Source organism: Drosophila arizonae, chromosome X (genome assembly GCF_054131065.1).
Source record: "Drosophila arizonae isolate 15081-1271.41 chromosome X, UAZ_ARI_1.0, whole genome shotgun sequence".
Classification (NCBI taxonomy): domain Eukaryota; kingdom Metazoa; phylum Arthropoda; class Insecta; order Diptera; family Drosophilidae; genus Drosophila; species Drosophila arizonae.
The window spans coordinates 31599672-31614475 of record NC_142927.1 but is presented as its reverse complement, the minus strand read 5'-3'; the positions used below and the strand labels follow the sequence as shown (position 1 = coordinate 31614475).

The 14804-nt window shown below is 36.8% G+C and overlaps 1 protein-coding gene across 3 annotated transcripts; it reads left to right on the top strand.

The window, feature by feature from the left end:
- Positions 1-38: 38 nt before the first annotated feature.
- LOC108617755 (phospholipid-transporting ATPase IH) lies at positions 39-13746 on the top strand. Of its 3 annotated transcripts, none has more exons than XM_089474426.1 (7): positions 39-354; positions 8289-8414; positions 8822-9377; positions 9871-10285; positions 11124-11715; positions 12335-13145; positions 13205-13746. In XM_089474426.1, exons 2-7 carry the CDS (start codon positions 8336-8338, stop codon positions 13689-13691), a joined length of 2940 nt encoding a protein of 979 aa, XP_089330552.1. In that variant the 5' UTR covers positions 39-354; positions 8289-8335; the 3' UTR covers positions 13692-13746. The 3 variants fall into 3 exon arrangements, with proteins under 3 accessions (XP_089330552.1, XP_089330553.1, XP_017869010.1); XM_018013521.2 differs by lacking the exon at positions 39-354 and adding an exon at positions 7763-8216; XM_089474427.1 differs by lacking the exon at positions 8289-8414 and having other exon boundaries at positions 287-354.
- The last annotated feature ends 1058 nt before the right edge of the window (positions 13747-14804 follow it).

Sequence of the window (14804 nt, the reverse complement as noted above, 5' to 3'; positions counted from 1 at the left end):
ATTGGGCAGTTTTCGACCAAACCTGCCGCCTTCCATACATGCGGCACTCCCAAATACCGTTCACTACTATTCCGTTTATTTTTCTCTCCTAACCAGCCGCAGTCAGGGAACCAACACGCAGAGATAAAGTTGATAGCACTATCTTATCTTAGAGCATTGAATCATGCATATACATTCAAACACACATACACATTTTCACACACATGGTGCCGCCGCCGCCCCCCATACCCACAAACTTAACTCACGGGCATTGGCGAAATCGTCAGGTAACTCATACGACAGCTCTTTTATTTGAGTAAACTTGCCCATTGCCTGCACATTGGAAGCGTTCGTTCAAGGAATCCCACATATAAGGTATATACATATGTATATATTTAACATGTGGCAACATGAAGAGTAGTCAGCAGCCTTATCTCACATGATACGGACGCTCGATATCAAGCTATACTTTGTATAGCTGTAAATGCTAAACAAACAAGTAAGAAAACTCTAGTCGAGAGTGCTCGACTAGATACTACCCTGAACCAAACTAATAAAAATGCCCATTTAGTATGGCTAAAATTTCAATTTCAATGTATTTAAATATATAAATGAAGTACAAAACTCATTTAATAAAATATAAAAATATTTTGAAACAAATGAGTTTTCTATTTAATTTATATTTTTAAATACACCGAAATTGAAATTTTAACCATGCCTTATGTGCGTTTTTAATAGTTTGGTTATTCTAGCAGATTCTTTGAATCACATCAGCAGTTAGTTTCGCGATTTGAATCTCGATCGGTGCAACTAATGTTAATTTTTTTAATTGTTTCAAGATATTTTTATTTTTATACCCTGAACCCATTTTCAATGGGAAATCAGGGTATAATGGTTTTGTTGAAATGTATGTAACAGGCAGAAGGAGGCGTGGCAGACCCCACAAAGTATATATATTCTTGATCAGGGCGACGAGCTGAGTTGATTTGGCCCTGTCCGTCTGTCTGTCCGTCTGTCCGTATGTATGAACGCGTCGATTTCAGAAGATATAAGAGCTAGAGACTTCAAATTTTTTTTAAAATGTCCGTAATTACAGCGCGCATATCAAGTTTATCATTAAAAATCGATAACTCATCCCGATCTTTTTTTATCGATAAAAAACCTTATCGAAACCCAGTTACAAAATTATATCTTCTACACCTTTATTGCTAGAGTCTCCAAATTTTTAATGTATGCTTACATGCAATTTATACAATTTCGGTTTTTGTTAAAATTAACCCCCCACCTCTAAATTCACCCCCTCACCCTCACTTTTGTAAGAAGCGTATTTCAAATACTAGAGACTTGTGCTTTGGCAATTACATGCATATTCATGTTATAATCATAATCTGAAAGTTTCATGAAGATCGTACGTCCATAAAAAAAATTATTAAACAATTAAGTTCTCATAGTAAGCGCATACTGCAGCCCATGCGTGTTTATGCGTGGGTGCTTGTGTGTGTATGTGTTTGTGTATGTGTGTGTATGTGTTTGTGCATGCGTATGTATGTGTTTGTGTATGTGTGTGTGTATGTGAGTGTGTGTTTGTGCATGTGTATGTATGTGTTTGTGTATGTGTGTGTGTCTGTATGCGTGTGTGTGTATGTATGCCTGTGTGTGCGTACGTGCGTGTGTGTGTGTGTGTGTGTGCGTGTTTCTTGTGTAAGCTGAAAGACGCGAAAAATTATTGAAATATCTATTGCTCCGAGGGTTCAGGGGATCTCGTAGTCGAGCAGTCTCGACTAGAGCTTTCTTACTTGTTTAATTTTATTATTTTATTAAATGAGTTTTGTATTTTATTTATATTTTTAAATACATCGAAATTGAAATTTCAGCCATACTAAATGGCCATTTTTATTTGTTGGGTTTAGGGTAGTATCTAGTCGAGCACTCTCGACTAAAGTTTTCTTACTTGTTATACCCTGAACCCATTTTCAATGGGAAATCAGAGTATAATGGTTTTGTTGAAATGTATGTAACAGGCAGAAGGAGGCGTGGCAGACCCCACAAAGTATATATATTCTTGATCAGGGCGACGAGCTGAGTTGATTTGGCCCTGTCTGTCCGTCTGTCCGTATGTATGAACGCGTCGATTTCAGAAGATATAAAAGCTGGAGACTTCAAATTTTTTTAAAATGTCCGTAATTACAGCGCGCATATCAAGTTTATCATTAAAAATCGATAACTCATCCCGATCTTTTTTTATCGATAAAAAACCTTATCGAAAACCAGTTATAAAATTATATCTTCTACACCTTTATTGCTACAGTCTCCAAATTTTTAATGTATGCTTATATGCAATTTATACAATTTCGGATTTTGTTCCAATTCATACCCCCCCCCCCCCCTTAAATTCACCCCCTCACCCACACTTTTGTAAAAAGCGTATTTCAAATACTAGAGACTTGTGCTTTAGCAATTACATGTATATCCATGTTATAATCATAATCTTAAAGTTTCATGAAGATCGTACGTCCATAAAAAAAGTTATTAAACAATTAAGTTCTCATAGTAAGCGCACACTGCAGCCCATGCGTGTTTCTGCGTGGATGCTTGTGTGTGTATGTGTGTATGCGTTTGTGTATGTGTGTGTGTGTATGCGTTTTTGTGAGTATGCGTGTGTGTGTATGTGTGTCTGTATGCGTGTGTGTGTATGTATTCCTGTGTGTGCGTACGTTCCTGTGTGTGTGTGCGTGTTTCTTGTGGAAGCTGAAAGACGCGAAAAATGATTGAAATAGCTATTACTCCAAGGGTTCAGGGGATCTCGTAGTCGAGCAGTCTCGACTAGAGCTTTCTTACTTGTTTTTTGTTGTTGTTAGTATAGGGCGATGGTTCAACAATCTAACACAGTATCTGCTTGTAAATTTATCTAATTGTTCCTCAACTGTGTGCAGATTCTGCCCTTTATGGAGTGTGGAAACGTATTAATTAACTTCAAATTAGATGTAAGCCGCCGATAAAAATCGCCGCCGCTGTGGCAAATCGGATAAAACTGTATCTCCGATACTTCTAAACCTAGAATGCTGAAATTTTGCACGTAAGCTGATGTTTCGATTCTACACAGGCGCCTCTACGCCTCTTTTGGGGCGTGGCATATCGAAAAATACCCTGTAATTTTCACATTTTTTGAGCGCAAGAATTCAAATTTTGCATTTAGGTTACCGGTTGCTTGTTCCAAAAACTGGCCAAAAATGATGAGTCTACGGCCACTAGGGGCGTGGCAATCGGCATTTATAGTGCCCAAATTGCGGCATTTATATGCGTCAGCCATTTAAATAAGCTTAATAGATATTCATAATACGGAAAGAAACATTTTTATGAAATTCAAAAATTATAAAAGAAGCTAAATTAACAAAAATTTGCAATTTACAAAAAAGAGTTTTCCGCGGGATTTGAACTCGCACCCAAACCAAATAGCATGTTTGTCAAAATAGCTAAAATAAAGATCGCCTGCACTTCTGCCCACAGCACCACCACGTCGTTTAGAACAACATTAATTAAAACAAGTAAGAAAGCTCTAGTCGAGACTGCTCGACTACGAGATCCCCTGAACCCTTGGAGCAATAGATATTTCAATAACTTTTCGCGTCTTTCAGCTTACACAAGAAACACGCACACACACACGCACGTACGCACACACAGGCATACATACACACACACGCATACAGACACACATACACACACACACACGCATACATACACAAACGCATACACACACACATACACAAACATTTACATACATATACACACACAAGCATAAACACGCATGGGCGGCAGTGAGCGCTTACTATGAGAACTTAATTGTTTAATAACTTTTTTTGTGGACGTACGATCTTCATGAAACTTTTAGATTATGATTATAACATAGATATGCATGTAATTGCAAAAGCACAAGTCTCTAGTATTTGAAATACGTTTTTTACAAAAGTGAGGGTGAGGGGGTGAATTTAAGGGTGGGGGGTAAATTTTAACAAAAACCGAAATTGTATAAATTGCATATAAGCATACATTAAAAATTTGGAGACTCTAGCAATAAAGGTGTAGAAGATATAATTTTATAGCTGGTTTTCGATAAGGTTTTTTATCGATAAAAAAAGATCGGGATGAGCTATCGAATTTTAATGATAAACTTGATATGCGCGCTGTAATTACGGACATTTTAAAAAAAATTTGAAGTCTCTAGCTCTTATATCTTCTGAAATCGACGCGTTCATACATACGGACAGACGGACAGACAGACGGACAGGGCCAAATCAACTCAGCTCGTCATCCTGATCAAGAATATATATACTTTGTGGGGTCTGCCACGCCTCCTTCTCCCTGTTACATACATTTCAACAAAACCATTATACCCTGATTTCCCATTTTCAATGGGTTCAGGGTATAAAAAAAAATCATATTATTGTTACGATGCCATATAGCAAAGAAAAGCCAGTGTAGCGGCTGGATATTCAAAAACAATGCAAAGACAAATCAATCGCAACTAAAATTCTTAGAATATGCTAGAGTACGCATTTACATATGTGTACATACATACACACATACAAATGAGCGCGTGTATAAGGCTAGAATGCGTGATGCTATGCGAAAAGACTATACATACATATATACATATTACGCATATACATACATATGTATTTGAGGACTATTTAAGAAGAAACAAATTTAAACTTATAAAATTATTCGACTAAGAAAAAGAGAAGTATTAAGTGCCATTCATTCAAGCTCGTACCTTCCTAATAAAATATGTATCTATTTTATAAAAAACGAAATATGTATGGAAAAAATAAAATTAATAATAATAACATTGAAGAGGTTTCGAACCCCCCTACTCTAACATAACTTGCGTCGCCCTTAACACTCGCGCCACTGTTTCGCCTGATCAGGCAGTTACTAAAATAGAATAGCTTAATAAGAGAGCGTCATCAGACAAAACTACAGTAAAGGCTAGAAGATCCAGAAATCAATCGAAATTCTAAGAATGTGGGAAAAGGCGCGCTTCTGTCTGTACGCATAGAATAGACGATGAGTGTGTGCACATGCTTAGGAAAATCGCGTTGATCTGTTGCTAGCTTGAAGCCGGTATTCAACATATGGTTATAAATATATAATAAAAATCAAAATTGTATAAATGATATATGTAATTTGACCATCCTGCACCGTTCTTACTTGTTTTGTTTTGATTTGATGGCTTTATTTTTACAAATAGCTCAGTATTTTATCCGATTTGTGACAATTATTATCATTATCGTATGCTTTCATGCTGCCAATCATATTTATTTACCCTGAACTCATTGAAATAGGAAATCACGGTATAATGGTTTTGTTGAAATGTATGTACATACATATATTCTTGATCAGGGCGACGAGCTGAGTCGATTTAGCCCTGTCCGTCTGTCCGTATGTTTGAACGCGTCGATTTTAAAAGATACATAGAAGAGCTAGAGACGACTTGCTAGATGGCGATGCAGCAGTGAATCTATTTCAGTTTTGCCAACGCCGCCTTGACGCTCGATCGAGAAATCGCGAGCTCGAATCTAGAGCGTGCAGCTGAGATAAAATTTTAAAATTGTTTTCAATAGTTATATATTTAATTAAATGAGTTTTCTATTTCTCCAATATTTTTAAATACATCTAAATTGAAATTTTAATCATACTACATTTTTATTAGTTTGGTTCAGGGTAGTATCTAGTCGAGCACTCTCGACTAGAGTTTTCTTAATTGTTTAAATATATTTTTGGCGACTCGTAGTCATTTCTTCATCCGCCGCAAGTCGTATCTATAAAGTTTTTCATTATATTGTATATTTAAGTTAAACATATTAATATTCATTGTATTGCGTAGAACTGTTTTCCAAATATCGACCTGACTAAAAGTTCTTTCCACTTGAGCGTTGGACCATGGCAAGGAAAGCAATGCCATTTCAAAAGTAGCCAAGTCTCTGAATTTTTTATTTACTCTGGAAACCTTATTGACACGCTTTTCAACCCAAAACTTTATAGTGTCTTCATTATTTTCTAGTATTATTAACTGAATATTTTCATATTGGCGTACAATATTCATATTTCGTTAAAACATAAATTCTTGTACTACATGCTATCTCATGCATGTCTTCTTTTTAATAGCTTTATACTACGGTTGTCGAAAATATATCGAAATATCAATATATCGATTTTTTTTTTTTTTTTTTTTTGTTTAAAAAGTATATTTATATCGGGATATTTTTTTGGCGAAATACCAAAATTTTTATACCCATTGAAAATGGGAAATCGGGATATAATGGTTTTGTGAAAAGCACGTAACAGACAGAAGGAATCATCGCAGACTCTATTAAGTATATACATATATGATGAGCGATAAGCTGAGTCGATATAGCCCTTTACGTCTGTTTGCCCGTTTATATGTATGAACGCGTCAATCTCAAAAGATACATATGAGAGCTAAAAAGTTTTATTCTAGGTCCGTGTATATCACGCGCACATCGAGTTTTTGTCTAAAAATCGATAAATTGTCCCGTTATTTTGTTATCGATTCAAACCCTTAAAATTAGTTAATTATATCTCCTAGACCTTTAGAGCTAAATTTTAAAAATTTTATACGTATGTACATAGACTCATATGTATTTAATTTCCACCCCCTCACACAGTGTATTTCAAATACTAGAGGCTTGTGCTTTGGCACATACACGTACTATAATTTTATGCTTACGATCAGAAAGTTTTATGAGCATAGTTTATCAACAAGAAAACTTATTAAGCAATAAAGTTTTATAGTAAGCCCGCACTGCGTCCAATGCGTGTTTATGCTTGCATCCCTTTGTTGTTCTGTGTGTGTGTTTCTTGTGTAAGCAGAAATACGCAAAGAATTATCGGGAAATATACATTCTTGGAAGGGTTCAGGGGACTTTGTAGTCGAGACTGCCTGACTACGAGATCCCCTGAACCCTTCGAGCAACTGATATTTCAATAATTATTCGCACATGCACACACACAGACATACGCACGCACGCATAAACACACATTGACTGCAGAGGTGGCTTACTATGGGATCTTTATTGCTTAATAACTTTCCGTATAAATGGAATATCTTCATGATCTCATCACTTTCACTTTTATAACATATATATGCATGAATCTGCCAAAGCAAAAGTCTCTTGTATTTGAAGTACGCCTTTTACAAATATGTGGGTGAGGGGATGAATATAGAGGTGGGTGGGTAAATTTTGACAAAAATCGAAAATCTATAAAATATATATGAATGTATATTTAAAGTTTGGCTACTTTAGCTTTAAAGATGTAGCAGATATAAATTTATTACTGGTTTTCGATAATGATTTTAATCGAAGATGTAGCAGATATAAATTTATTACTGGTTTTCGATAATGATTTTAATCGATAACAAAATAATGTGACAAGTTATCGATTTTTAAAACAATACTCGATATGCGCGTGATACACAAGGACCTAGGAAAAAAATTTCAAGTCTCTAGCTCTTATATCTTCTGACTGATGCATACTTAAAAAAAAAACATTATACCCTGATTTCCCATTTTCAGTGGGTTCGGGGTTTAAAAACAAAATATGTATTATACGTATTTTATAGCATATTATCTATAAGCAACGAGTTATTCATAAGTGCGAAACAGCTCGTGTCAAGACTTTACCTTTAATTTTATTTCTGACAAGCTATATCTAATCTATAGCTGAGGCTAATCTGAAGTAAAGATTCAATGTATACATGTCCATTGTTCTAATGCATGTTTCTTTTTGCATTTAACCTAAATGTAATTATAGTTCCGTAATTGTTCCCAGTAGGGGTCGGTATCAATAAAAAGCTAGAATTCGTTATACATTTCGATTAAAAAATAACTTTGTTACCAAATTTTAGTCAAAGTTTAACATAGAAAGATAATAGACGTGTGTTGCCCACAATCCATTAAGTTATAAGATCTCTGAGCATATGCAAATTCAAGAGTGAGCAAATAAAAGCATTATTTTCAAAATGAAGCGCTCCAGAGAGAAAGAACCGTTACGCATTACAATTGGATCTACGAATCAGCAAATGAAATCGATCTTAAACCGCGTGAGAACTACCAAGTACACGTGGCTAACCTTTGTCCCCATAAACTTCTACGAACAGTTCCGTCGAGCCGTCTATTTCTACTTTCTAGTAATAACGATTATATCGTTTTTCGTTAGTATGTCAGAGGTGCCCATATGCTTCAAACACAATGGATACTAACACATACATGTTTTTAATCCCAATGTAGATGATACTATATCTCCATTGACATCACTGCTGCCGCTGCTGTTCGTTATGATAGTGACTGCGCTGAAGGAAGGTATAGAGGATTATTCACGATCGAAAAACGATAGAAGTGTTAATTCAGCCAAAGGTTTGACCACTTACAATCTTAATTCCTATGTAAGCTCGAATGTATTGCTTATTGTTGTGGAAATGTAAGGAACGTGTGAAGGGGCGAGATAACTATCATTAAGTATGCAAATAGGAAATCGGGATGATATCCGTCAAAAGATAAGTTAATGATTTGAGGGTTGGTATATACATGTACACATTGGCATGTCATGCTTGCGCTCTAAAATGAATAAATTTGTTGAGTTAATATACCCAGCAATGCACCAATATTCCGTGAAGTATTACTGATATATGACGAGCAGGAGTTGTTGCCACGTAATGAGATGATCGTCCTTATCTGCGTATGGACATATGTATAGGTGCAGGGTATCTCGAAGTCGAACAGTCTCTACTAAATCACTCTTATTTTGTTTTATTATGCAACAGTAACCGTTATACGCAATGGAAAGGAACAGTGCATCGATTCGGAATACGTACAACAAGGCGATCTGGTGGTAGTGACTAGTAAAAGCTACGTTCCATGCGATTTGGTATTGCTTTACTCGTCTTCAGCAAGGAACATGTGCTTTGTGAACACGGCGAACTTAGACGGAGAAACTAATCTTAAGCCAATCTTTGCACCCACTAACTACACTTACGATTTGGGAGACATTGTTAGGCACTTAGTCCACATCATCTGTGAACACCCAACGCCTGATCTCTACAAATTCAATGGACGTATAGAATCGCACACAAATGGCACAGATAATCCTGAAGTAATACCATTGACAATTGAGAATCTCTTGTTACGTGGTGTACGCATTCGAGGACCAGATCGTGCGGTGGGTTGTGCCATTTACACAGGGATGTTCACAAAACTCCAACTTAACAGCCGCTATACGGGCAACAAATCCGCCTCCAGTGAGCACTACATCAACAAATTCATTATAGCTCTGATCGCGGGAATGGTAGTTGTTGTCCTTATACTTTACCTAATGGAACGGTAAGCATATACATTTTTTGAAAACTTACTCGATGGGTTAGAAAGGGCTGACCTTTTTGATATGTGCGATTGTGTCAAATTAATTTTTCAACATTAATGAGCAAGCATTTCTTTTTACAATACTTTTTTGTCGTACCGAATAATTATTGAATGCTCAACACTACCTAAAGCATGAACAATTTTCGTATTTTAGTTGAATAGTTGAATAATATTAAGTTATTCTCGTTTCAAATGGCAAAAATATCTCTTGTCCTTAGCAAAGAAGACTTTTTGGGAGGCAGATTAGTTAGAATAATTAAAATAAAGGGACAAATAAGGTAATACTCTGAGCCCATTTAAAAAATATGTCCTACGATCTGTCACTAGGTCTTCCTTATTTCGCAATTCTTAACACTTAAGAAAATATATTTTGACAATCAAACTGACCAGTGTTTGTAAGTTCAAAATCAACATTTTTGTCTAAGTATCTATATACACTTATTTTTATTTTTAGCAAAAAAGTATCAGAAGTTTATCCGACTATTTACTATTTGGGACCCCCCATTGAGTACAACGCGATTTGGCAAATCTTTGAGGATTTCTTATCATTTTTAATTCTATTCAACTATATGGTGCCTATTTCAATGTATATGAATATCGAACTATACCGAGTTTTCGGCGCTCTTTTTATGACATCCGACATTCATTTGTACGACGAGGAGACCGATCAGCCCTGCGGAGTGAATGCATCCAATTTGAATGAAGATCTTGGTCAGATCAACATATTATTTTCAGATAAAACTGGAACTCTAACAAAAAATCAAATGATCTTTCTCAAGTGCTATGTCAATGGACATAACTACGTTTTACAAAATAATCAATTGTATTGCCCCGATAGAGACGAGATCTACGAACTAGGCGCAATGGATGTAAGTAAGACTGAATCTTAACCCATTTTTATACCCTGAACCCATTGAAAATGGGAAATCAGGGTATAATGGTTTTGTTAACAGTATGTAACAGGCAGAAGGAGGCGTGGCAGACCCCACAAAGTATATATATATTCTTGATCAGGGCGACGAGCTGAGTCGATTTGGCCCTGTCTGTCTGTCTGTCCGTCCATCCGTCCGTCCATCCGTATGTATGAACGCGTCGATCTCAGAAGATATAAGAGTTAGAGACTTGAAATTTTTTCCCTATGTCCGTGTATATCACGCGCATATCAAGTTTTTTATTTATATCGATAAATAATCCCGATATTTTATTATCGATCAAAAACCTTATCGAAAGCTAGTTATTTATTTATATCTCCTACACCTTTATAGCTAGAGTTTTCAAATTTTTCCAAAATGTAGACTTTTATGTATTTTATATAATTTCGATTTTTGTTGTAATTTATCCCCCACCCTTATATCCACCCCCTCACCTTCACCTTTGTAAAAGGCGTATTTCAGTACTAGAGACATGTGCATTACCATATGAATTCGCCCTAAAAGTTGATTAAGATTGTACGTCTAGAAATTAAATTATTCAACAAAAAAATTCTTATAATGTTGCCCACACCGCAACGCATCCCAAGCGCAGTGGCTGCTTACTGCGCAGTTAGCAGATCACGTTCTAATACGTTCGTTTGTATGTATCTGTGTCGAAAAGAAGTGCAGAGTGATTAGAATATCAGATTAGAGGGTTCAGGGTATCTCCTAGTCGAGCAGTCTCGACTAGAGTCTTCTTACTTGTTCAATCTAATGTAAATCTATTGATGCTCAGACCGATGTGAAGATCCTTTTTGAAGCGTTAGCCTTATGTCATACAGTGGAAGTAATGTCCAGCTCTGACGATAAATCAACCGAAACTCAATCGGAAAAGGACAGCTTAATAACTACAGGCATCATTGACAGATATCATTCATCTAGCCCAGACGAGAAGGCCATACTCGAGGGCTGCGCTAAATTGGGTTTAATTTTTGAGGGCACCGATAACAACTCAATGCGTCTCAGCCGAATCCTTAACGGTCGAAATTATGGCGTTGTGCAGTACGAGCGCCTTCATGTGCTCGAGTTTAGCTCGGAGAGAAAACGCATGAGCATTATTATCCGGGATGAGATGGGCGTTATTTGGCTATATAGTAAAGGTGCTGAAGCGTCCATACTACCACGCTGCAAACCAACATCGCCTACTACGGAAACTGAAGTCCAAATAACTCAATATGCCAAAGAGGGTCTTAGAACCCTTGCTGTCGCCAGGCGCCGGCTGACTGAAGATGAATTTGTCACATTCGTTGCATCATGCAAAGAGGCTAGCATTCAACTCACGGATCGCAAAGAACTTCTTGCACTATGTTACGAGACCATTGAAGTGGGTAAGTGTGATATATATATATATCTATCTATATACGGGCATTTCTTCAGAAAGGTCAACCACAGCCAAAACATTCAAAGTCAATGAAAGCATAATCGATAAAAAACCTTATCGAAAACCAATCATAAAATTATATCTTCTACATCTTTGTTGCTAGAGTCTCCAAATTTTTTATGTATGCTTATATGGAATTTATACAATTTCGGTTTTTGTTAAAATTTACCCTCCACCCTTATATTTACCCCCTCACCCTCACATTTGTAAAAGGTGTATTTCAAATACATGCATATCTATGTTATAATCATAATCTGAAAGTTTCATGAAGATCGTATGTCCACACAAGTTATTAAACAATTGAGTTCTCATAGTAAGCGCACACTGCCGCCCATGCGTGTTTATGATTGTGTGTGTAAATGTTTATGTGTATCGAAGGGTTCAGGGGATCTCGTAGTCGGGCAGTCTCGACTAGAGCTTTCTTACTTAACATACGGACGAATGTCAAATTCGACGCTAGAGAATTGCCCGTATGTATCTACATATATATAAGTCAGATTATCTAATAACATTTGCTTCTCAAAGTAACGATATCCGACATTTCTTTTCTTGATTTTCTACTTCAGATTTCGATCTGCTGGGCGCAACGGCTTTGGAAGACGCACTCCAGGATGACGTTGATAAAACGTTGCTCGCGCTGCAGGAAGCTGGCTTAAAGATTTGGGTCCTTACAGGCGATAAGGTGGAAACGGCATTCTCCATTGGAAGAGCCTGCAAGCATATACCGGAAACAGCCGAGGTGCACTTTCTTATGAATATAACCGTATCTGAAACATTGCAAAAGCGGTTGAATCAGATAGAACTTGGCATAACATCAGCTGCATCGAAACCCACGTGTCTGGTCATCGATGGTATAACGGTATCCGCCCTACTCACGCATTTGCCGGAACAATTCACTGATCTGGCCCTCAAGTGCAAGGCCGTGCTCTGCTGTCGTTTGAGCCCCCTGCAGAAGAGCGAAATAGTTATGCATATAAAGAAGTCGAGCCGGCACATTACAGCAGCCATTGGTGATGGCGCCAATGATGTGTCCATGATCCAGGAAGCTCACATTGGTATTGGCATATCCGGGGTGGAGGGCAAGCAGGCAGCCCGCAGCGCTGACTATGCCATAGCCAAGTTCTTTATGCTGCAACGCCTGCTCCTGGTGCATGGCCATTACAATAATGAGCGATTAGCGTTTATGGTGCTTTTTTACTGCTACAAGAATCTGATAATCACAGGTTGCATGGCTCTGTTTCAAGTATACGATCTGTATTCGGCGACATCTGTCTATAACGAACTGTTCTTATGGCTATTTGATATAATTTACATATCCTTTAGCTTCACGTATTTGGCCATGTCCGATAAGCATTATAGTGAGAGTACATTGTTGAGGTGAGTTAAATGCGCTGACATCCAATAAATAGCATTTTATAGTTCTATTCGACTATCAGATTTCCAAAATTATATAAAAGAATCGCACACAACAAGCTGACCTCGTGGAAGTCATTTCTAATGTGGATTTCAATCGGCGCCCTTCAAACTCTCATCATTTTCTACTTTGCCTATGCCATTTTGTATGACAATAATATCGTGTTCAACGAAGGACAAACTGCAGATTTCTCAACTTTTGGAACCATGCTTATAATGGTACTCGTAATTGTAGGTAATTTGAAGGTATTGCTAGTCTCACACTACATGAGTTACCTTAACTTTGCATTTATTATTGCATCGATTCTTGCATTTATATTAAGCACTTACCTTTATAATTTAGATAGTAGCAGTACTCTATACCATGTGTACAACATGTTTTTGAGTTCGCTTCCTATCTGGTTATATATTATTATTTGTACGATAGTATGTTTGCTGCCTGACTTTTTGATGAGAGCCATTAACGACATGTTCTTAGATAGGCCCGAGTCAACATTAGTAAATCTTTAATCAATAAGTAATCAAATCTGCATAATATACTGCCCAATAAAACATAAAAGTCAAATTAATATTTTATTTAATATCTGAATTTAAACTTGAAACTTTCAGATTATGATTGTAACATGAATATGCATGTATGTATTTGCTAAAGCACAAGCACAACAAAAACCGAAATTGTATAAAATATATATGAATGTATATTTAAAGTTTGGCTACTTTAGCTTTAAAGATGTAGCAGATATAAATTTATTACTGGTTTTCGATAATGATTTTAATCGAAGATGTAGCAGATATAAATTTATTACTGGTTTGCGATAATGATTTTAATCGATAACAAAATAACGGGGCAAGTTATCGATTTTTAAAGCAATACTCGATATGCGCGTGGTACACAAGGACCTAGGAAACAAATTTCAAGTGTCTAGCTCTTATATCTTCCCATTTTCAATGGATTCAGCTGTGTTGGTTCTAAGACCTCTGAGAGCTACTAAGATTTCTTCGTCTGTAACTAAAACAATTTGAGTGCTCGTTGAGCCCTGATTTGCAGACTCGGACTCCGGGGCATGAATGGAGCTTAATCTTTCTGGAAAGAGCGTTCAAAATCAACATTTTTGTCTAAGTATCTATATACACTTATTTTTATTTTTAGCAAAAAAGTATCAGAAGTTTATCCGACTATTTACTATTTGGGACCCCCCATTGAGTACAACGCGATTTGGCAAATCTTTGAGGATTTCTTATCATTTTTAATTCTATTCAACTATATGGTGCCTATTTCAATGTATATGAATATCGAACTATACCGAGTTTTCGGCGCTCTTTTTATGACATCCGACATTCATTTGTACGACGAGGAGACCGATCAGCCCTGCGGAGTGAATGCATCCAATTTGAATGGAGCTTAATCTTTCTGGAAAGAGCGTTTCCACAATCGATTTAAGCTCCAGACGATCCGTCGGCTGCACCTGTTTACCTGCGTATAGTCTTTTTACTACTGTCTTATATGCCCTGCCCCGAGGGTCATATTCGGCTGAATCGCACAACTCTAGAAAGCATTCTCTTTTGCTTGCCCGAATGGCCTTCTTCAACTGTCTTCTAGCTGCCTGGTAAGCTAATTGTTTT